The 24,796-nt window shown below is 40.5% G+C and overlaps 2 protein-coding genes across 5 annotated transcripts in view; both read left to right on the forward strand.

The window, feature by feature from the left end:
- The first annotated feature begins 1,367 nt into the window (after positions 1-1,367).
- Positions 1,368-4,561, forward strand: LOC134883310 (neurogenic differentiation factor 4-like). Its single transcript, XM_063911622.1, has 2 exons — positions 1,368-1,494; positions 2,765-4,561. The coding sequence occupies exon 2, from the start codon at positions 2,769-2,771 to the stop codon at positions 3,765-3,767; it is 999 nt and encodes a 332-aa protein (XP_063767692.1). The 5' UTR covers positions 1,368-1,494; positions 2,765-2,768; the 3' UTR covers positions 3,768-4,561.
- Positions 4,562-9,026: 4,465 nt separating this feature from the next.
- LOC134882363 (zinc finger protein 385A-like) overlaps positions 9,027-24,796 on the forward strand; it is a 30,603-nt gene continuing 14,833 nt past the window's right edge. The window contains exons 1-2 of one of the 4 annotated variants that reach the window (XM_063910006.1): positions 9,027-9,097; positions 11,493-11,616. In XM_063910006.1, the coding sequence (XP_063766076.1) occupies positions 11,604-11,616 (13 nt within the window). In that variant the 5' untranslated portion in view covers positions 9,027-9,097; positions 11,493-11,603. Of the gene's footprint in view, positions 9,098-11,217; positions 11,617-15,435; positions 15,870-24,796 lie in introns of those variants that run through there. The other 3 variants (XM_063910007.1, XM_063910009.1, XM_063910008.1) reach the window with 3 other exon arrangements.

The raw sequence follows: 24,796 nt of genomic DNA on the forward strand, positions 1-24,796 counted from the left end.
ACATTGAAATCATTATAAAAAATGTATTGCAACAGCCTATACAATTGTTAAAAGCGTTAAATGCTATAATAATATCAATATTTCGCAATAGCAATTCATGGTTATATTAGTTTTACATCTGATGCTTTAAGTACATTTTGCTGATGATGCTTTTATTTAACTTTAAGAAACATTTGAAGGTAAAACCATATTTTTTAAAAGCCGTATTTTAAATATAGTGACATTTCAAGTAGTGGTCCATCTAGAACATTCAATGTTGGTTATGGTTATTTAAGCTGCAGAAGGACCTCAATAGTGCAGAGCAGGGGCGTATCTAGGTTTTCAAGTTTGGGTGGGCCTCTTTTTTTAAGGTGTGTGTGTGTGGGGGGGGGGGGGGGGGGGGGCTGTTTGCACTGAGCAAGCCACTACACACACATAGTGTTTTGTGCTTGTGGCGTCTTCAATATATTAGTCATGTTAACCAAGTCCAGATTACCTGGCCTTAGTCATGTTGATATTTCTTAGGAGTAGGGTGGACTTCACATCCTCTAGGGGGGTCAGGGGGCATGCTCCCACGGGCGTAATTTAAAAAAATATTTTAAAGTGAATTGCATGCATCTGGTGCACTTTGACAGCTACATTAAGATGCTAGTTCTAATAAACGTTGTGGTCATGGTAAGGGGAAGGGGCACAACTCTCAACACTAATATGAAAAATGTATCCATCATTCAAAGTATTACAAATATCATAACCAATGACAATTAAGTGAAATATTTTCATTTTGGGTTAATGCTGAAGCCCACCTAAAATAGGCCTAGCTACGCCACCGGTGCAGAGAGAGGAGAAAATTAATGAGTCCTGGAGATACTACTGATGCTGTAACTGCACTGTGAGCAAACTTACCCGGCTGCTCAGAGCTGCCGCCTGGGTGAGATGAACTTGTTCAACAGCCTGTCTCCGCAGAGCAGAGGGGTGAATGGCTGGACGGAAGAGGGGATGGAGCAAACACCTGCTCACACGCAACTTCAAGCTGTCACATACAGTTAGACTCAGCAGACTGAGCGCGTCTCTGCGCCGCTCAATGCAAACGTGCTGCGGATTTGGCGCAATGCAACAAAGGCCCGGGCCTCTCCTGTTTGTCTGGAGTTTAAGTGACACACACACACACACACACACACACACACACACACACACACACACACACACACACACACACACACACACACACACACACACACACACACACACACACACACACACACACACACGACCAGAGCTTGAGCCACGGGCCGGCCACGCGCGAGCTCAAGCGCGTCAGCAGGACAGGGACGGGGGGAGGAGCTTCACCGGGTAGGTTAAAATCCAGAGCCCCCGCGGAGTGACCCACACTGAGGCTCACACTGTGGGACAGCCTGCGCAGCGACTCTTCACTGCATATTGAAAGACACATAGAGACCTAACTCTGAAAAAAGAATATCATCTGCCAGACTTCCTGTGGAGGACACATTAACACGGGTATGATTTATTAAGTTTTAAACAATGTTAAAGTTATTTATATTGGTTGGTATGGGTTAAAAGGACTCGAGTTTGTGTTTTTTTAAATTCTTTTATTTGGCTGGTGATTTCCTTGTTAACACAACAAGTTAACAGGCAGTAAATACATGTATGTAGAAGAGGCTTATTCTAATGTCGACATTTAGAAAATAGCAGCTAAAGCAAGCAGTTTGTGTCGAAACATTAATTGTTCTGCGTTTTGAAAAGGTCTGATTTCAATTCACTCTGAGTCGTCTGTCGCTGATCTGGGGACGTCGATCTTTCACTTAATCCCATAGTCGTCGCTTCATCCACGGAGAAAATCCTGCGATGCCCCAGATTGAAGTCCTGTCAGTGACTTTATCTCGCAGACCGGGCATTACTAGTTCACAAGTTAACCGGGATTATTGTGACAGGGGGAGGGGAGGCGGGGGAGAAAAGGAATGAAAATAGATAATGCATCTATGAAAATTCACATTTCAAATGCACACCATAAAGGTCATACATTTAGATTATCTCTTCCCTGCGCATTACCGTGTCGGTTAAACACCAATGACACCTGTGGCGGGGGAGCAAGAGGGAGCTGTCCGGTGCTGAAACACTCTGAGGGCTGCTGGCAGGCCCGGTCTAAAAGTTAGATTCTTATTTTTTGTCAATTAAAAAAGTTTAAATTAACTGACTCCAGGTTACAGCCCCCAAAGATTTCCATTAAACTCCTTAGAAAAACACCATAAGACAACGAAGAGTAGAATTTTATTTCAGTTATCTATTATGTTGTAATTTGCGTATATTTTTATAGCTTAAATGAGGGCTCACCTTCTTCACAGCATGAGATGGAGAAATACAGACTCTTTTGTTTTTATTGCAATCAAAGCAATCACATTAAGGTATAATCAGTCTTTAATCTATAACCTACCAAATGCACACAGGGTTTGTCCTGCCCTACAACAACAAAAAAATGTGCCCGAAAGAACTACAGGGACTTGCTGTGTTAAAATACTGTTAAACAACAATATTTTATCTAAATCTAAACAAACCATTTAACTATGGAGTACATTTGCTGTTGTTAATTGGAGTAGAAGCAATATCAATAATAGTGAGTGTATTACTTATTATTTTATTTAGCATTACATTAAGTAAATATTTGCTTCTGTCTAATGGCATTCTTTGGCTGTAAATATGGTAATGATTAATAAAAAGTTCTATTTGCACAGCACACGAGTTTGACAAAAACGTGTTCTTGTTTCTACAGTACAATGATGATTAAGCCATATGTGAGACAAGGCGAGGGAGAGGAGGCCGTCAGCCCTCTGCAGTGGATGGATGGAGACATGAGCTCACCTGATGGAGATGCATCAGATTCATCACACCACTACAGAGCAGGAGGAGTCCAGCAGGACAGGGAGCTGGGGAGTGAGGATGCACACGAAGAAGACGAGGAGGATGACGAGGAGGGACAGGAGGATGAAAATGAGTGCAAACGACGTGGGCCAAAGAAAAAGCGTGTTACAAAGGCCCGGCAGGAGCGCTTCCGTGTGAGGCGAGTCAAGGCTAATGCCAGGGAGCGTTCCCGCATGCACGGTCTGAACGATGCTCTGGAATCCCTGCGCACCATCATGCCCTGTCACTCCAAAACACAGAAACTGTCCAAGATCGAGACGTTGCGGCTGGCCCGCAACTACATCTGTGCTCTTTCTGAAGCACTCGAAGGTGGGCTCTCCACTGAGAGCAGGGCCTTCATGGAGACCCTGTGTAAGGGCCTCTCACAGCCCACTAGCAACCTAGTGGCGGGCTGCCTCCAGCTGGGGCCGGGTTCTGGGGCCGTGATGAGGCCTGAGGACAGACACAGAGTCCGGGCTGCAGCAGCTCCTCTCGGTGGCGTGGTGAGCTACTCCTCTCCAGGCCTGCCGAGCCCCCCGTATGGCACGTTTGACTCTGCTCACCTGCTTCACCTGAGGGCCATGAAAGGAGGAGTTTATGAGAATCACTCCCCAAATGAGTATAATGCCGGTGGTGTGGGGACCCCTCCGTATGACGGCCCCCCTACACCGCCCCTGAGCATCAGCAGCAATCTGGTGCCCAAACAGGAGCCTTCACCGCACTACCCACCCCCACACCACTACTCCCCCTCCCCGGTGGAGCAGGGCCTGTATCAGACTCAGACTGGCTATGACGTACACTTAGAGGGGCCGTATGACTCCTACCATCCCCAGCATATGCCCCCCCGACAGATCACCTCCGTCTACAGAGACTAAGACGGATCAGGAGTGTAGATTCTGCATCAAACCCTCAATAAACTGATCCTTCATGAACACTGACTGACTGCAGGATCAGTCTCTATGCTTGTGAAGGAACCGTAGAATGACAAAACGTTTGATAACGTGATGTGCATCTAGAATAGCACGGCTGAATATTGTTAAAATTAGAAAATACTTGACTTAAACCAATCCATTTTCTTAAATCTCTGATTACCAAATAAAAAAAGGACCTCCAAGAACAAACGTAACATTGACCATTTGGACCAGATGTCCTGTTACTGCGATAAAAGCACTAATTTAACTTTGGTAACATCAGATACTCTATATAAATTAAAAGTATTTTTATTTATTCTCTTATTTAATTCAGTGTAAATGAACTTTGTGCTGATGTGCAGTTGTGTGTCTGATTTCCTTTTGTACATATTTGTGGTCGAGGCCTCTCTTTGTTTGCTACTTAGACGGATAGTTAATCTATTATATTACTTTTGTGTCCTTTTCTTTGTTGTTTGTTACAGTATTTCATGTTTTGCACTCGAACAGAGTCAGAGGTAGAATTCCTAGCGTGATGTAGCTGAACTTTGGAAACTGTTGTCTGAAGAAGAAAGCTGTATTGATTAAACATCAAGGTTCAAAAATCAAAGTGAAGAAGCAGAAATTTCATTCTCAGGTTAATAATATAAAAATGAATAAATTCAACAAATTTGCTTCGGCCACCATGTCTTTTTTGTTAGTGTTTTTCATTTCTGTTGTCTTTTGGAAAATGTTATGTTATTAAAATATTAAGAAATCAATCAGTCCGTGGATTGTGTGCTTGCTTTTTGTACGAAAGACAGAAAAGGTTTATTTTTGGATTATCATAGAAAAATATCCAAAGGATAACATGTTAAAGAGAAATATCTTATATCCAACATAGTCACAAGATGAAAACAAATGTTTTAAAAGCAAAATATGTTTACAACATGAAAACAGAGCCATGGTGAAATAATTGATGTATACCATAAGTGATTAGGATGTCAAATGCCTGAATACAGAGAAAAGTAAAATGTGTCTGCTTTCTGAACAGTGCTTAAGGGTATAAGACATATATGATATATTCAAAGTAAAAAAAGACACAATACATTTTGCCAATTTCTTTTTCAGTATATAAAAGTGAGCTGGAATGTTCTAACAATCCATAGACAACTGTAGATTTCTGATTAATAAAAAATCACAGCAAAAAAGCTGACAGTTTACTTAGGATTCTATGCATGTATTCTTCTTTTAAATCCATGAAAACAAATCACAATTGTTTTACCATCAACATTGAAACGGTATTATGATTAAACATGGATTATTATAGATTAATCAATATGTACTTCATGGTCTTTGATAGCATGCTATGAGTCATTACTCTGGTTGATTGTTTAGGTGAGTGTAGGTAGACATAAAGTAAAGCAAGAGCATTCATGAGACAATATTACAGTTAGTGTTCCTCTTTTTTTCTTATATATTTTGAACCAATCGATTCAGCAGCACCATCAACAGAGCGAGGATCCTTGTTACTCGCTACGTTGTTTTTTCATTTTTCTCCCCAGATCTCAATGATTTAGCTTCGCTAATCCTTTGGCCATCTTTTAATGAAAGGGTGGATGTGCGAGGCAGGATTGTAAGATAAAGATTTATGATTAACATGGCTGCCTGACAGATTCCTTCTTTACTCACACTGGGACGGCATAATCCCATCATGACATTCACTCAGACCAAAACTTAACCTTCACATGTATAATAAACACATGTCCGTACATTTATATTGGTGACCTTTCATATATACTGTACACATACATTCAGGAACATACACATTCTTAATGTAATCAGGATTAAAGGGTTGGAGATCTACGACTTTACTGTCTATGGAGAAGCACGAGTGAATCTGAGGATTGCAAAGTAATGGAGAAACATAAACAATATACATACTTTCCATATTTAAATGTCTAAAAACAACCAGAACTATGGTATTTATGTTATTATTCAAGCACAGACACAGAATCTGAGCAGACATTAGAAGCAGATGACCAGCGTCGGAGAAACTGATTTTTTAAACTGCTTTAAAGCCGCTTTCACTCACTTGGTCAGTTTGTTTTGGAGTGGAGACATCTGCAGATAACTCAGATTCTGGTGAAAACCTCATGAACAAAACTGAGTGCAATGGATGCCATCAAACTCATTCTCCTGTGTTTGTTTGATTGAGAAAAATAAATAATGTGTGTTTAAAAAGGACAAAGTTATAACAAGTAACTGACTGAGTAGAAATATATCGGCCTGGAAATGTACTGTCAAAGTGGAGAAGACAATGACAAAAAAATAATAAAGATCTGATCTAAGAGCAGCCACTTGTGTTGATTCATGGTCCAGGCTGGTCAGTGTGAGGGCCACCCACTGAGAGGTCAGTGTGCGGGGGTCAAAAGGTCACACTGGGTCATGGCTCACTGGTGGGAATGGTCTGAAAGAGTCATGGTTGCCAGTTGAGTCCTCTTTCTGCTGGTCAACTCATCTTGTTTATTTCTGAACAAAGTCACAACAGCTTTTTATTTGGAAGTGTTTGGTTAGTATGATGTGAGAGGTTATATTATGGAGGAAATGCTCATAATCCTGATAAACATGCTGATGAACATCCCACGCCTGACCCGCGGTGGGAAAAATATATGACTTTGTTTTCATAAGGATTAGGATAAGCCTGTGTGTGAGTGTGTGTGTTTGTAATGCATTTGCACTACTAACCAGGGGAACCAGGGACTGACTTTGAAGGGGACGGTTGAATAACAAAAGCAGGGCATCTCTGCTCTTTGAAGGCACCGACAGGACGTCTCACACTGGATATGTGGGATATTCCTGATTTATCCACATGATAGATGATAGACCGCTGATAGAACAATGTTTTAGGGGGGGGAAGATTTGCAATCTGAAAGGCCACTTTTTCACCCAAGACAAACAAAGGGCTGAATTTGTCCTTTTTCACCCCTGACCCCTCTGACTGTGACGACAAATGATTAAAATGAGCCCACGATGGCAGCAGAAATGTCTCACGTACTACTATTACCTACAACTAATGTAAAAGACATTTATCCCATTCTTATAAGTATGATAAATATTAAGTGGTCTTCTGGTTATTCGGTACAAATCATAATAAACAGTTTTCAAATGCTTGAATTCAAAATAATGTACAGCAATTCATCTAATTTCATATTTACGGATAATATAGTTTAAAATAATACATTAATAATGACTATGGTTTAATTGAAACACCTCTTTCAAAGAAACTTATATTTGTGATAAATCTTTACACTCTCAGGCCTGGGAAATGTTCTACTTTTTTTTTTTTTAATGAGAAATCCAGAAAACAAAGCATTGACAGAGTTTTTGTTCATATTGTAGCTTTTGAGTGCCTGATCTACAGGTCAAATACATGTATAAAATGTATATTTGAGCTGTTGGATTAAGTAGGTATATGAATGTTTATATACGCGTCTGTGAGGCACACAGCCCCATGCTGCGTGCATGGTTGTGTTATTTGGGATAAAACAGTATTAAGCAGCTGATCGGAGCTCAGTGTCTGAATGGTTGCATTAACTCACTAATCCTGAGTGGAGAGGGGCATTCGGGGCAGCAGCTCATCATCTCCTCTGTTTCACAACGGCTCGCAGCTCAAGCCACAACAAAGCAACCAATAATGCTAAAGACTTGCCCAGGCACGGATAAAAGTATCTTAACTCATATTCAGTTCAGGAAAAAGCATCAGCCTGTCTTTTTTGTGCCAATGGTAAATAATTTGGCTGTCATGAGATTCATTTGTTAGTGCTGGCTCAAAGAATATGAAGAGTAGAGTTGCACTGCCACCAAGTGGTGAACGTTTTTGACTGAAATAAAATCATAAAGCTAGCTGATGATGAGTATTTGGCCACTAGATGTCACCATTACACAACCTGATGTAACTGTGGAGTCTTTTAAAAAAGCCTTTTAGAAATACTGTAGTCGAGAAAGAGAGTCCCTGTTCTTGAGTTTCATAAGAGATTGAAATTTAGTCATCTGTTAAACACAATCTGCTGAACCGAATATCAGCCTTTTAATGTGCAAATTAAACGTTTGACAGTATTGTTGCACAAGGTAAATATTAAATAAAACAGAAACATTTTGGAAAGATTTCATCAGTTAAATACAGTGTGCCAGCGGAGTGAGCTAGGAGTGGGAATGGAATTAACCTATTTACATGTAAACTGGTTGATGGAGTGTGTTTGGATCAGAATAATCAAGCTAATGAAGGTTCCCTGGGGACTTGGCTCTATCAGAAATCTGCATGCTATCCTCTCTATCCAACTAGCGATCGTATCTGTAATTATTTACCGTGAAAGGACATGAAAAAGGATTAATCAAGGAAATCTGACTGATTAATCTTCAAAGGCGGCACTGAAGAGCAAGGGCAAACAGGGAAGAGGGATGTGGCTGGTGCCTTTATTCTTTGCTGAGGAAAAAAACGAAGAACAAAAACAGACAGTGTTCTCCAGGACTGCTGGCAGGGTGGGCTTACTGAGAAGAAGCCAAACACATGGAAGGAACAGCACAACTCTATTTGAAGTAGAACTCTTTTATTGGTTTAAATGTTATTGTTTGATACATTTCACTTTGGTTTTGTAAGATAATGCCTTTATAAATAAAGAGACAAATGATACTGATGTTTTTATGCTAAATGAAAAATGTTTGATTCTTTTTTATTTATTTAACATATTTACATTTTTACTTAAGAACAATATTTGAATGGTTATGACCAACTCCAATGATTACGTTTTATTATCTAACATCTATCTCTTTTCCTAATGTGTACAATGATCCTACATTCATATAAAACCTTCAATATTTTCAGTTTCTATATTTATCTGTCATCCTTACATACTGTACATACTCCTACATTTAGATTCTGTATGGAGTTCAGTGATTTTGGAGAGCACAGTAAAGTGTCCATTATATCAAGTTAATGATCATCTGAAGGGTCCAACAATTCAACCTTCTTTGACCTTGTGAGGACACAAATCCCCTTTCTCAAGTGTCCTGTTACCTATGGACTATAAATTATGTGACACCAATGTCAACCTGGGGGAAAAGTTTTGTGTACACAGGGCTGTTAAAATGTAACAGCATCGTTTCAGCCAACAGTCTTTTAATTAGCAGGTTGAATGAGGTGCCTCAGTCCAAACAGATCCACAGGTCAAGTGGAATCGAGACATACGTAAACATTGATGGGGCATTTATAGATCAGAGAGAGAGCAACGTCCTGCATTTCTCTGCCGGAAGTAATGGTGAGTGTTCTTTTAACATTTTATAGCAGATAAAGAGAGAGAGAGAATGGCTTGGATAAAGAACAGCAAGCCTGAGGGATCTGTGTGTGTGTGTGTGTGTGTGTGTGTGTGTGTGTGTGTGTGTGTGTGTGTGTGTGTGTGTGTGTGTGTGTGTGTGTGTGTGTGTGTGTGTGTGTGTGTGTGTGTGTGTGTGTAACTGTATCCCCCTGGTGAAATGTGCTTACTGCTTCAGTTTGCTGTCCTTCCCCACTGTCCCTTAACCTAACCCCTACGTGGCATGTTGCCAGAGGGTGTTTGTGTGTCTTTATGCGTGTATGTGTGTGTGTGTGTGTGTGTGTGTGTGTCTGTGTGTGTATTATGCAAATTAAATAAAGTGAAGGTGTCTGCCTCAAATTAAACCAGGCTCCAAGTTTACATGGCCATCTCTTTTTCTGAAGTGTCACAGTGGGACCCTGCCAAGCCTGACACGATGGCACTGTTACTGCTTTTAATGCCAACATTAAACACTTAGTTTTTCTAAACAGCCTCAATCTCATTGACACAAAAGCACTTCACATAGTAAATGTCAATAATCTGTTCATTTAGCTTTGATAGCCTGTACTTAACCCCACATTTATCCAGCATGTCTTGCAAGGTGAGTTGTAAAATGCACGATGCAGAATAGATCGATTCTTCGCCGGCCTTCTAGCATATCAGAATTGGGCTGACATTTACTCGACATTGCGCCATGCGTCAATCTCACCTCCGGCCTCTCCTTCTGCTCCTGCACCTTATACTCTCCTACCTTCCTAAAATCACACTTGCAAGCACATTTATGATATCCAATCTGAAAATACACTTACTGGCAGCAGAGAGGAATTGACATGCTACCACACACAGGAGACCAAAGGTATCATGTTTATACATTTTGCGGGACACTGTTCATCCCACAGCCATCCACATTTTAATTTCATCATCCCAGCTATTTCAGCACTTTATGTTGGGTGTTTCATTAGATGACAAGTTGAACAACGTAATGGATGACTGAGACACTGAGAGAGTTTTGGAATTGCAGTGGATCAGCGTTTTGGGGGACTTTAATTAGCAAACATTAATAAAACATGCACCTTAACTCTAATGGCTTGGACTTAAAAATGTGCAGCAGATACTGTATCCTAAAAAAGCCATTTCTGACTTCGACAAACCTCTCCTGATCTGACCTTTTTTACTGTCTGTTGAGAATTTATGACTAGTTGGGTTACAGATGATGGATAAAAAAAATCAAACAAAGGCAAGAATTACACAAAATTTGCGCACCCTGTATTAAAGATGTCAAATTGGACAGTGGTGGAGGACTTTTTAGTGTGCTTACAGCTTATTGCAATGCTTTCATCTCCATATTAACAAAAATGTGCATGTCATCAAAACGGTTCATGAGAGTCTTTCCCCCTCAGCCATGTTTGGAAAAATTGTGGGGGTTTTATTCACGGTTCCTCAAGCTTAAGGCAAGTTAGATTTAAGACTTTTTTTTAATGCCTCACAGACATACTATTAATTCCAATTCAATATATGTTATTAGTCCGCTATCCCAAACGTATGTATTGCAAAAGGCATTTGGTTAATAAAAAAAAGAAGGTGTCTTAGAAACCCTTCTTCCCATGTTTTGAACACATATTTAACACAGTTTAATCCCATGTGAGACCTACTATCTAGATTAATTAATTCAATGACTAAGACATTTTCAGGAAACCATTTATTAGAGCCGTTGACCGTATCTGAGAAAGGAACCTGTTAGGTAGAGCCAATTCTGGGGGAACCCATTTCCTAAAATAAACAAACCTATTTGCCTGTAAGACATCTGATTCATCCGCCAATCATATTCCACTATTCACCATGTCAACATTTTCTTCCTCTGCTTCATGTCCCTCAAGTTTCAACGGGTTGCCACACTGCTCCTCCTCAACAACAGACACTCCGATCCTTGTTTTGTCTGATCTGCCATCCGTCACTGGGTCCCCCTCCTCTTGGTCCTGCCCCTCCTTTTTCTCACATTCTCTCTCTCTCTCTCTCTCTCTCTCCCTGAATCTCCCTCCTTCCACAGTTGTCCTCACATATTAGGTTCCACCGTCCTAAGAGGCAGAATTAGCTTCTGGAATCTCATGCACTTGATTCGTTAGCTCCCAGGAAAGAATTGACAGCAGGAAAGATAAAATAAAAACAACAACAGAGAATATAGAGAAACACAGAGGAGGATTAATAGAAAGATGAAGAAGCTGAACATCCCGCCGCCTACTGTTTGATGCAGCTTCACTGTGGGCATGCGGTTTCTTGTGCCGAGCGTTTCTGCACTCTCTGGCTGACTGCTGCGAGGTCTGCGCTCATGAAGCTGATTGCTACTTTATTTATCTCCTCACAGTAACATGAGCAAACTTTAATTTATCACACTCAAAGAGGACCTTGCTGACACACTGACCTTTGGACTCAAGAACTGGATCTGTTTAACCCTGGTAAAGAACAGAGGCAACCAATGTGGGGCTCAGGTAAGAACATCATTGACTACTGAGCGATGCTAAACCACCCACAACTCTGAGCATTCCTCCTTTGATCACCTAAAAATGAACCGAGAGGTGGATAATCCAGGATCCCCTCATTATTGCAATATTGTGAGCAGAGATAAAGAGCCAGTGACAGACCTGCATGGGGCTTTGAAGGTTTCTCTCTTTGATGAGTGTTAGGGTAGTCTTTAACACGAGTCACTGTCAGACAAGTGTTGCACTCAGATCTGCTCTGACCCCCGACCTTTCACATACGTCATCGGTGTGGTGCAGGGATGAAGGGAGAGAATAGAAAAGACAGAGGCTTAGATAAAGAAGGCACTGTCTTTGTACTTTGTTACATCACAACAGGATGGAAGAATTAGACTGACTCGGGAGAAAATAATGAGCAGTGTGTGCAAGAAGTTTTCTGATTCATAAGCTGAGGATTCAAAATCAGTGTCAGTGGGATATATGGGATAAGGAAACAAACAAAAAAAATCAATGCAATACAAGGAACACATTTAGTTTGAAGAAGACTTGTAGTTGGATATAGCTTTGCAAATTCATAATAACATTTAAGGGAGTAGTGATTTCCGTGTAGGGGGACTCAATTACAAGATTCACACAAATTTAGTGCCAACCTAAACTCTCATTGCATTGTCTGTTACACAATGGTGTGTTTGTTTGCATGTTGATTAGATTATGGTTAGCACCTTCATCCAGTCATAAACATATTCAAATGTGCCTAGACTTAAAAAGGAGCAAATTCTGTAGAGTAAAAGGAATTCATCAGATGTCAGGGTTAAATCATTAGTCGTTACTCCCTGTAAACATAACTCAGTGGAAACTATTGTGGTACGTTTGACAGAAGCAAGAAAATATTTGGACCCACGTTTCACTTACTTGCTTCACCTGCAGCTTTAAACCAGTATTTGTGATATGATTAATGAACTCCAGTCACATAATACGGGTCGGTCTGTCATATAGGGGGTTATAACCTCTGTCTCTAATGAGGGTTGTTAATGCTCTCCAAAAGTTAGTAAGTGGACATCTAGTCAATTAGGAGCAGTTTTGAATCAAGTAAAATGTTGTACTAACTTGTATTTTCTGCTATGTGTATATCAAACTTCAAAGAGTGGGAGGATATATTAAAGGATATCATTTTTTTTTTATTCAGTCAAAGAGCATTTTTTTGCATGACATCAGATATTTACAAATGTTTGGAAACATAAAACTTAAAAATATAAACCTTTAGTGTACTAAACCACGACCAGTCGACCCCCTCCCACGTTTTTTTGTAGCACCTTCTACCAATTACAGTAAGTGTAAGGAGATGAGTACTACTAAGCTCTGAGCTCCTTCACTGTGCCAGGAGAGGAGAAACTTTACATCAGACAGATTTAAAACCACAAACAGTTGGCTGATTTTTAAGGTAGTATCTGGACCTGAGCTAATTGACCACAAAGCTCACAGCAAAAACAGTAAAACCAGCAACAAAATGACTCTTTATAATATTGTTATCAGTCACTAGGGTTTGTCAAGAAGTATTTCACGAAATGTGTTTTTGTAGAGCATTTGGCTACTTTAACCTGTGAGTGGCTGTTTCAACACAATGCTTAAGGGTGTTTCATCGGAGTTACACATGAACTGAAGACTTCATTAAATGTTGGCAGGCCTCATCAGGACTCACCGCTAACGATCACGGCTAAAATTAGAGTTCAACAAGCCTGTCGACACATTTATGGCCTCCAGGGGCAGAATGAGAGAAGGAAAGGATGGTAACGTGCACATAATACCACGCATAACAGCCACTCTGTATATACGCTGTATTTACAATGCTTTGTTATTCTGCTAGCAAACATTCAATTACTGAACACACAGAAACAACTCCATATAATGTATATAAAAAACACATAATCTCTCTGCAAACTTATATTTCTAATTTCTTTGAAGGTGAATCACAATTAAATTAACTATTAAATCCAAATCCTGCTTGACTTTGAAATATTAAAATGCATCTTCCTAAAACCCTTAAGAGCTGTATTATATTAAAACCAGTGTGTCTTTTCTAAACTGTCTAATAAACAAGACACAATGTATCCAACTAGCAGTATTTGGCAATGTGCAGCTAACCACTTGGACCAATCTGACCCTCTAACCAAAACATTGGGAAATGAGCAGAAGACAAAAGATTTATCTTTTAAGTTTGAAAAATAGAAAGATGAAAGTTTTGTCAAACCACTGTGACTGCTAAATCCATGTTCCACTTTTCCCGAAAGATTTTCAGTAACACGTACATAAATGAAATGAATACAGAAAAAATAAAACTGACCCCTTTAAACTGACTCTACTCCACAGTAAAAACCAATTGCAAACTCCAGCACTAAAAGCTTTCTAATATACTTTGACATTACTCCTAGCAATAAGGCATGGAGATTTGCATATATTTAGAAAGTAGAAGCTTATTTCAGCTCATTTTTTAATAAAGTGAACTGCATTCTATCAACCTGGCATCAACATGCTTTAACCCTAATGCAGTTCCCTCTGAGAGCCAGTGAAGTGTTTTAGTAAGTGAACAACTTAAAGCCACACACACACACACACACACACACACACACACACACACACACACACACACACACACACACACACACACACACACACACACACACACACACACACACACACACACACACACACACACACACACACACACACACACACACACACACACACACACACACAGGATGATGTGTCACCCGAGTCCAGTGGTCCGGTTTCAGTTTCCCATGGTGACATCCATTAAAGTCATGCTGTGTCTGCCCCTTTACCCTCTGACAGCCACATTAGCACCTGGCCCATTGGAAACAACAATACACCTACCTGCATTATTCAGCCCGACTCAACTAATGAGGAAACCTTATCTCAACACACAGAAACACACACACACACAATCCTGGGTTCACACATACACGCAGTCTGTCACAGAGCGTTATCGGATTCACTGTATCTATTTATTTGTTATTAATTATGTAGAAATAGGTCGCTTCATGTTGCCTAAAGCTGGAGGGCATGCTGCCGGATCTTGTGGGAAATTGTTTGATGAAGTTTGGAAAATAAGCTTTGAATAATTTGAGTAAGCTTCTTTTTGTGCTCATTCAGCACTCGCTGCCTGTCAAACAGCTGTCTGCACGCCCCTTCATCCTCCTGCTCCATCATATCTCCCACATTTCATCACCGCTTTCATTCCCAGTCAGTCTGCGTTAACCTCAATCTCTGAGCTGTCAGTCTCTGTTGAGCCTCTGTGTCTGCTTTTCTTTTTTCTCTGTTCAAACAGTTGTCTGGAAAAAGGCAACTATGGTGTGAACTGTGTGTCAGTATTTTCTAAATGTAACACCTGACACTACATACAGGTAGATTCTACATACATCTTCCGTAAAGGGGGGAGGATGTTGTGACGGCACACGTGTTTTAGATGTCGTCATTGTGAGGAAGAGTGTAGTGTGACAATGAGAGACATGAAAGAAAGATAAGTACACAGAAAACAGCAGAAAAGGGGGTTACAGAGGGAGAGGGAAAGCAACGTCGACAGCAGCATTATCACTCTTCCTCCTCATTCAAACACACCAAGAAAATGCTCAGCACCTCCTCTTCTCATTGGCTGAGCCTCCGGCCAATCACTGCTCAGGAATGCAAGGTGCCTTTAGGTTATATCCAACCCCAAAATATGAGAGAGAGAGAAGAGAGAGAGAGAGAGAGAGAGAGAGAGAGAGAGAGAGAGAGAGAGAGAGAGAGAGAGAGAGAGAGAGAGAGAGAGAGAGAGATATGCACACTGTGGTGCAGAGGTTCCTTCAGTGAGGCAGGGCTCCATCTCAGCTGTACACTCTGGTGTTTCTCCTGTTGGACTGAATATATATAACAGTGAATAAATTACAGGCTGCCTTGCAGTAGACTGAGTGCCTGCTGTGTTGCAGTCCGGGGTTCTGCTGTGCTCCTCCTCTGGCAACAGCTGGCTGAGCGTGTCAAGATCTGAAGAAGGAGAAGCTTCTCATGTGGATGAAGGGAACGGAAGAGACACAGCGCAGGATGCAAAGTGATGGTTATGGTGTTGAGACGTCTTTTTTTGTCTCACATTGAGTTTTGAGAGCCAGAGAGGTTGGAGTCACGCCAGCAGCTGATCGAGGGAGAGAGGAACTGAGCAAGAAGATAACGTGGGAACAAGAAGTTGACAGTGGACGTGTACAGGATGATCTTGGGTAAGCCGATATCAGAAAGCATTTCTGTTTTTGCTCTCATTGATCCGATTGATTCGTTGTTCCCAGTTACATTCCTCTTATGCCAAGGTGATCATTTATCTGAAACTTTCGGCTACATGAGCTGCTATGGCAAACTTAGATGCATTCTAGATTACTTTGTCACGTAGTCATAAAAAGAAGACCAATGCACAGTAGAATGATGAATGATAGAAGGATTCCCTTCTTAGGAAAAACTGTAGGATGGTGTGAGCGAGGCTCCTTGCTGTTCGTGTTCATGTCACTTTTCATCATTTATCCTGCAGACATCACAATTGTTCATAAAAGCATGTGCACATTGTAGTCGCTAAATTCCATGTGTTATTAACTTTTAAACAAAATAGCAATAAAAGAAATACAAAAAATAGGTCATAAGGCCATTTGCTTATACAAAAGACTTTCCTTAAAAAAGCTCAAAACCGGTTCAATAGCGCTGATCCTGTATAAATAAATAAAACTAATTATGCAAAAACTAACATTCGACTACACATCAGAGTATATTGTTAAATAGTTATTTGCAAATTAGCTTTTGATTTATGTTTTGTAAAAAGCATTTATATATTTAAATATGTTGTGTTTTATAAAATATATGATGTAGAATTATCCTAATACATTCCACAGCCTGTGCTGGATATTAAAATGCAGATTCTATAAAATATTTATTTTCTATCAATGTGACGCAGTCCTAAACAGCAGACTTTCTCATGTTCAGTTTGAACATTTTATCTATTTAGTTCATCAATATTAATACTTGCTTCTCGTCTTACATTTCTTTAACTACTGTGACCTTGTTCCATGTATGTGTATGTTAACTAAATATTAGACTACTTTATTTTTGTTTGCTTGCTCTTACCCCTGCTTGGGTCTTCCTGTGATCTGAGTGTGAGTTTGAGCTTGTGGTAATCCCTCCCTGGAGCTGAAGCTTTAACTCTGTATGCACTAGATATTAAACACACTGACACAAGATCACACCAACATGGGGGTTTTATATACCGTATTAGTTTCCTTTTACTGAGCGATAGATTGAAATCCAGGGACTGAAATAGTGTCCATGAAAGGCGATGACAGTGACAGTGTGGACATGAAGAGATGGAAAAACAAACATGGAGAAAAAAGTATCCACTCCAGCTGTCCATCATCAGCGAAAATCTCCCAATGCATTGACACTGCCATCTAAATACTGTATTTGTTTAATGAGAGGCAAAATTCAAACACGTCGACACAATCAGGAGCGGAGAGTATGAAAGAAATGTGCTAAAGCAGGCTTATCTCCCCTGGTGCAGAGCAGCGTGCAGGGCAGTTTAGCAACTTAGTGATTTTTATGATGAATATTTCAGACACAGAGATTTCAGGTCTTTATTTATTTATTAAAAAATAGGCCAAGGCTTCTTCTAGAATGACGCAAAGACCTCACTCTGCCCTATGAAAAAAATGTGTAGCTTGCATCACTGTTAACTCAACCAATGTGAAGTAATCCATATACACAAAAAACCCTCACTCATTAATATCCTCCAGGTGCTTGTTGTTCCTGATAAAGAACATGACCTTTGAATTGGGGCATTGCAGCGAGGGATGAAAAGTATTGACATTTAAAATTGAGAAATGCGTAGTGCATCACTCAGTTTGACAAACTGACACAAATTTCAGACGTCTTTGAAGCCAGCAACTGACGCACAGAGCAAAACCAGCAATGGTAAGCAATGAAGTGAAGGTCAAAAACCTCTGATGGTCCATAGTTACAGTATATACACCAAATACTGTTTGTCCGCACAAGATATAGCATTAATTGTTTATTAATGTCTTAAAAACAACATGTTTAACTTTTATCGGACAACATGGATCATGTGACGTTTGTCTTTGAAAACGTAAGGAGAGTGATGCGTGACTTTTAAAAGCAACCTTTTAGAGGAGCTTGAGCAACATCAACCCTGGCCAAGATGTTGTCTGACCTTCTGTTTGGACTATATCGCACTACCTGCTTTCAGCCTAATAATGATCCAGAGTGCCCCTGTGCGCACAGCTGTAAACATGTTGAAATTAGAGATGGAAGGTGTTAGTGCTATCAGGTGGGTCTGGGAATCACGACTACTAGAAAATAAAATGGTAATGGAGCAGGACAGACTAAGATTTGAAAAAGATAGTTCACACACAAGCTTTTGGAACAGTAGACTACATGCAGTTCATTAGACAAAACATACAATAAAATGTATATTCTGATCCCAACATTAACCTACAAGGTGTTGTGCTTGAACCATATCCATAGCAGTACTAGATCAGTAAACACAACTAATAATCATTGTTGTAATGCTAGTGGTGATGTAAATATGAGGGTTTATGAAGGCAGACTATCTTATCCTGCTGATATGCAAATCAGATCAGGAAATGTTGTTGCTTGGGAAGACATATTAGTCAATTAGTTTGAAGGACTATTTGACCATATTTATAAAAAGTAGAAGGCCTCAATAGCTGCTGCACAAAAACACTAGCGTATGTAACTTACTGGTTACAAGGATGCCAAGAAAGGCAATAGGGCAAATAGACTAAACATAAAGTGTCTTTGTTGTTTATTGTCCTGAAGGTATGCAGGCCACAGCTGAACCACCAGACTTTTACGCAGCATAAAGACCAAGCACAAAGCATATCACATAAAATCACACTCTGGCCTCAAGACTCCCAAACTGTAGCCTATCATTTCTGCTTCTGCAGGAACAAACAATATGCGTTATGTAGATCAGCTGCAAACATATTCTTGTTGTACAATTTGATTTTTCTGCCTATTGAAAATCAAGTATTCATTGCCTTTGTGTGCTCTCTATTGTTTAACATCATAAGGACATGCACCTGGTTCCTGCATATCAGCTGCCATTGTCATGTTTGTGTGTTCATCCTTTTGCACATATGCCTTTGTGTGTTTGCTTATGTACTCTACATGCTCAGGTTTCTGTAGGTCTGTATCTGCAGCCGTGTGTCCTGCCAGCTCCCAGCAGGTGTGTAAATGGTTTGACACACACATAATTATGATGTGGGGCAGGGCAGCAGGTGATGTTGACATGGTGGATCCTTTAATGGTTCTTACTTTGCTCTGCATGAGGTAGTGCTGTCTGTTTGCCTCAAACTGTGCAACATCATGACCGCAGGGTTGGCAGCCAGGTTCAGGTTGTTCTGACACCGCCCTATAGAGCTGAAGCCTGAGAAGAGCTACAGATAGATACTCATGAGCTCCAGGATCCCGGTTGTTACCATTTACAGAACAAAAAGGCACAGATGGATTATACAATTGCTAACCAATCTACCATTCTTTTTTGCAATCTATTGTAACTACTGATTCTGATAACTCTTTACTCAACAACTTTGCTCTGGATATTTAGGAAACCAGATTAAAGCAAAAACAGCACGGTACAGTTTTCTAGATTGCAAACCTTCTTTTAATGCCTTTTGAAAGACTGAATTTAAGGTCAAATTATGATGTGGCGTGACTACATACAAAGCTTATGGAAAGAAGCAAGTGTGTGTGAATAGATGCCACCTATTGCCCATGAGACAAAGAGGCATTTTAACCCTTTATACAACATTCTGAAGACAAGATAAGCTGTTGGCCATGCCCTCATCATATTGGTATTATTTTTTAAACACTTGGTTAAAGTTATGGAAAGATCATTGTTTACGTAGATCATGACTTTCTCAGGAGAATATTATTAAAATGTCTAAAATTGAGCAGACTTTTTTTGTTGCCGACCCTGAGTCTATAATTCAACTTCATCGATGTAGAGATATGATAATATAGATATGAGGAAAAAAAGACAAACTCAAACTGAATTTCTGGTGCTTTCTGAGATCCGTCTGGTCTGACCACAAACACACAGGATCCATGTTTACGTTGATAGCTAGCCACAACTAATATGTGTAAGGGACACGTTACCTGAAATTCAACAACACACAAATAGTGCAAGGGAAAAAATCCATAACTTCTGTATGGACACACCGAGGGTCCAAACAACAGTAATTACAGAAAGCATGGAATCCAATGATTTCAGTTTATTCCATTGCAAAAACGTTTGTGAAAATGTTTGTAGAAAATCAACTTCAGATATTCTGATGATGCAAACACTCAATAGTTAATGTGGTAAAAATGCTGCACACTGATTGGCAATTTAAACAATGCTGCAAACATCCATCATTAATGAACCATACATGTCCCCACAATGGCTTGTTGTTACATTAACACTAGTCCAATTTACCTTTGGTCATTTAATGTCCTGTAAGTTAAGTTATTTTTTTATGATTATCATAATCACTTACCATATCAATCGAATTATCAAAGTAGACCTAAGGATTGTTTAGGGAGGGTGAGGGGTGATTTGTATTTGTATGAGGGAAAGGATTTTTAAGAGTAAATGTCAATGCATATGAATTCAACACAATTCAATTGGTTGAATAAACCAAAAAACAAACAAAAGATGACCGATCTTCCCAACTCAATGTCTCAAGAATTCTTAAAACTAGCTAGACATGTAGACAAGCCTCAGGGAGGGCAAATGAATAACCCTAAATTGTTCATGTGTGTATAATATTTTGCATGTGACAGCCAAAGGTTAAACCCTCACAAGCAGCTGTACCGATTGGATTTCCTTCTCCATTTTGAAAACACTACTATGAGAATTTAGCACATGGCAAAATATAGTATGTTGTTTAGCTGTGGGGGTTATAACAGCTTTCTTAATAGATGGCATTTTTTCTGCACATTAACCTGCAGGTTAACATGGCTCTTTACCTCCTCTGGTCACCTTGGACTCACCTCAAAACATGCGGCTCCCTCCCCCTCCGCTTTCCTTCTCTTTCCACCTCATCTCCCCCCGTCGTCCAGACCTGTTTTCCTCGCTCAACCGACTCGCTCCGGTTGCCACTGCCATCTTCTCTCTCAAAGCTCCTCTTTGCTCGTCATCTCCACTTCCTTGCCAATCAGGGAGTTTTGACCTCTTTGTGATGATTCATTATCTGGCACTACCGAAAGACAGACAGAATTGTTCATGAGAAATTGTTATTCGGGAAAAGTCTAAACACAGCAACGTACTTCCATCATAACATAATGATCTACATTTTAATGAGAGCAGTGCAAATCTGTAGGGGAAAACTAAAGTCATCAGTAGTTGCAAATACTGCATGAAATCAGAGTGAAGCTGCAGAAGGACTGGCTGATCTCAAGAGCCCTGCATAAGAAAATGACACACACACACACACTTCCAGTGAAAGAGGTCTTCTGAGAGTTCTCTTGGAGGTGGCATTTAAGCCTGGCCGCTGGGGCGCAGAGCATCTATCATTAAAACAAAGTGCAGACTGAAATCAACTGTGTTCTCCTTCACCGCCAGCACTCAGCTCTCCTCTTCATCATGTTCCCTCCTCACTGTCCAGATCTCACACAGACACACACAACATTAATCAGCATTGAGCCTATAAGTTACTTCATTTAGAGCTTCATTCATTCAGACTACAAAGGTTGGTGTGTGTGTGCACGTGCGTGTGTGTGTATTGTCGCCTGTCCCCAGCTTAGTTTGAAATAGCTGCTTTTAACTGGGGGTAAGCTGAGCTGCAGTAAATTGGATTTTATGCTCAGTCCTTCACAGCAGCTGTATGCGACACTGAGACAGAGCCATCTTCCCGCTGCATCACTACAAAGTTAGCACTCTGTCTTTAAAGGTTAGACCACCTAACACTGTTCCATTACATGTACACCACATGGGAAATAGCTGATGTAACAAATCATTTAAAATGTTTATCTCACAGAGAACTCATTAAAATGTCACCTGGTGCCAAAGCCATCCTGTCACATAACAAATTGAAACCATAAATCACTTGAACAGACGACGATCGTCAACATACTAATGGTGTCATCTGCCACCTAATGATGGATCCACTCTTTGTCACATTGCCTTGTACACAAAACATAGGGCCAAGACAAACAAGAACCCAGCAGTCAGTGGTTTTTAGGTGGACAGACGAGCTGCCTCCAGAGTTGTCTGTGTTGCAGTGACAGAGCTGGGTTTTTGGTTTTATATATCCAGTCCACAGGTTTTGTCAGGGGCGGCTTGGCCAATCTAACACAGGAGCACATTTCAGAGTCTTGTGAGCACAGCAGTCCATTGAGATGCAGATGTGAGGCGACTGGCATTGTGTGCCAAGCCAGCTTCGAGTGTTGAGCTGGAACTAAAGGTGGCTGTATTTCTTTTCTTTTTTTATTACATTTTCTGTTTTCGGTTGGACCCTGCAGTGCGTCTGCCTCTCGTCAGACTTCATTCTGTCAGACAGCATGTCACCCAGTCTCCTGTCCCATCAGAAAGCACAAAGATGGAGGCAGGCAGTGAATAAAGAGAGACTCCAGGAACGTCACTGACATTGACATTACCTCTGTGATGATTAAACCTAAATTGGCTAAATGAATTGCCAATTTGAGAGGCCTTAGTCACAGCATATTGGTGTGTGCATGCCTCTGTGTGCACGTCAGGGTTTGTGAAATCTAGTGTGACAATCAGATTGTCTCTCTGGTTGTCTGTTTTTCTTTTCCCCCCTCTCTGCGTCACTTCATTTCTGTTCTACTACCTCTTGCTCACAATCTACACACAAATTCAATAAGCTATTACACAGGCATTGATCTTTTTCTTGCCCAAACATTTGCATTAGAAAAAAAAAGTCAGTAAGATGAGGGTCTGGGTGAGACAGCCCTGTCTGTTCATTTGAGTGTAGAGAGGGAGCAATAGATGGTGAAGCCTGGATTTATAGAGTTTGGCAGCACTTTAACACTTAAACACTCCACAGAATGTGTCCAATCAATGCAGACCCTCCCTGCGTGGACGCTGTTGAAGAGTCGAGGCTTTCACTTATCTGATGTCATTGTAAATCACTCAGGAGGAGGGTAGGCCAGGGGATACTGCCGCTACACTCACACTGCATCAAGCTGCTGTGGGATGGTGCATAATTTGACCCTGAAAAGACTGTGTGCCAGCGTTAAATACATTACTCTATTGTGAGCGTCTGCACAGCAAATGCAGATTTATAAGTAACGACAGACACGCTTTGACCTTTAAATTGTAATGTGGCGTAAAATGAGCTGCGGATTTACCAGAAGCTGTCGGGAACACGTTTCACTAACCTTAGACACACATTGATGATACCTCTCAGCCAATCCATCACGCTGAAACATTATTGTCCCACTATATGCTTTGTTAACCACATGTTTAATTGCCTATTGGACAGTTCCTACTGGTTTTTTTTATTGCTTATTGCTTTAAAGAAAATAATTAGGTGCGTAAAGAACAGGAACGGTATAATTTTAGGAATGTAAAAGGAGAGGTCTGATGATATTCTATATTTTTCTCCACAAATCCCCCGAGGAGACCAACACCATTGATCCTACTAATATGTTTCTGTGTAGGTAAAGCCTGATTATCTAGTTCTTACAGTATGTGCTGTAGAGCTCCACTGTGGTCAAAAACTACTAAAACACACCGTTAAACAGGATGACGTGTTTCTCTACTACCGTTAACGTGGGTTATTGATTTTGAGTCTATCCCACATACACCATGCTCAGTAGCTCACCACATTTGTATTAATCTGCGGCTGAAAGGTCCCCAACAGAATTATAATGTACTCCTGCTTTTACAAACAGTGTGAATGTTTTTAAGAAAACATTTTTAAATTAAACTCTTTTTCTGTGTCCTGTTTTTAAAGATCAGTTGGAACAAAAGGGTTTCGTTTTTTTTGTTATGGGATATGTTGTCTTTAGATATACTATAGAATGTCACCATTCCTGTTCTTTGATATTGACTTTTTTGAACACATGAATAACACATATGTCAAACTTTCTATCATCATTAAAGAGTAAACCCACTTATTTTAAGCTTAGATTCTTTTGTGATATCTGTTGTTCAGCGTTTTCTCATTCCTGCATGTTCGTACGCTGGTGTGAACATGCAGGAAGTGTGTTATTACCGCTTTATTTTGCGCAGCACAGACCTTGCTGTGCTTGGTTTACAGAGGTGATAATGGCCGCCATGTGAGCTGTGGGGTCCATGGCATGCCTGAAGGACATTTAAACCGTGACCTCCACTCTAATATCTTGTTTTGCTTCCTAGATTGCCTTGTGAACTCCATACTTCTCATGCAGCATATGCAAAAGCAGCAGTGACAGTTGCTACAGCTAAGCTTCCGCTGCCACAGCCTCCCAAGGACTAAAGCAGTCTGAGGAGGGTGCCAGAAGGAGAGACTTTCCATTCCATCTATTTCTGATGCTGACAGCACATTCTTTACGTCTCCCCTGCTGTCAGTGAAAGGAGCCTCCTTTGCTGTCACCAAAATAGCCTTTTCTTCCTCTCGTTTCAACTAGTAACCAGTTTTTCCTTCCAAATGGAAATTGTCAAGTAGTCATCACAAAGAACTGACAATAAAAGATGTCTACTGCATCTAATCTCAAGAGAAAACATTATACAAATTCTGTCTGTATAGAACGATTGGGTTTGAAGCACCCTGCTGTGTTTCTTTTAAACACTAAATTGAACAACAGCAATGGCAAGCAGAAGTTGAGAGAGAGCAAAATATAAAGAGGATGAGGGGGAAGAAACAAAACAGCTAGAAGGACTAGTGCTGGAGTGAGAAGTAGAGATGAGCGATACAGAGGCAGGCAGACAGAGTATGGGACCATGAAATGGGGATAGAATACTGTGCTTGGCGAGAGAGAGACAGAGGCAGAAATGGAGAAAAGGCAGATATCTGCAGCACCCCAGCTGCGAGGCTTAAGGAGCTTAGCCCCCCTGCACACCACAGAAGACTCCTCAAGTACAGGCATTCACCGCTGCTGAGCTACTGCTGAGAGAAGAGTGAGGGCGAGAAGCGGAGAGAGG

The sequence above is a fragment of the Eleginops maclovinus genome, chromosome 20, assembly GCF_036324505.1.
Source record: "Eleginops maclovinus isolate JMC-PN-2008 ecotype Puerto Natales chromosome 20, JC_Emac_rtc_rv5, whole genome shotgun sequence".
In the NCBI taxonomy this organism is placed as follows: Eukaryota; Metazoa; Chordata; class Actinopteri; order Perciformes; family Eleginopidae; genus Eleginops; species Eleginops maclovinus.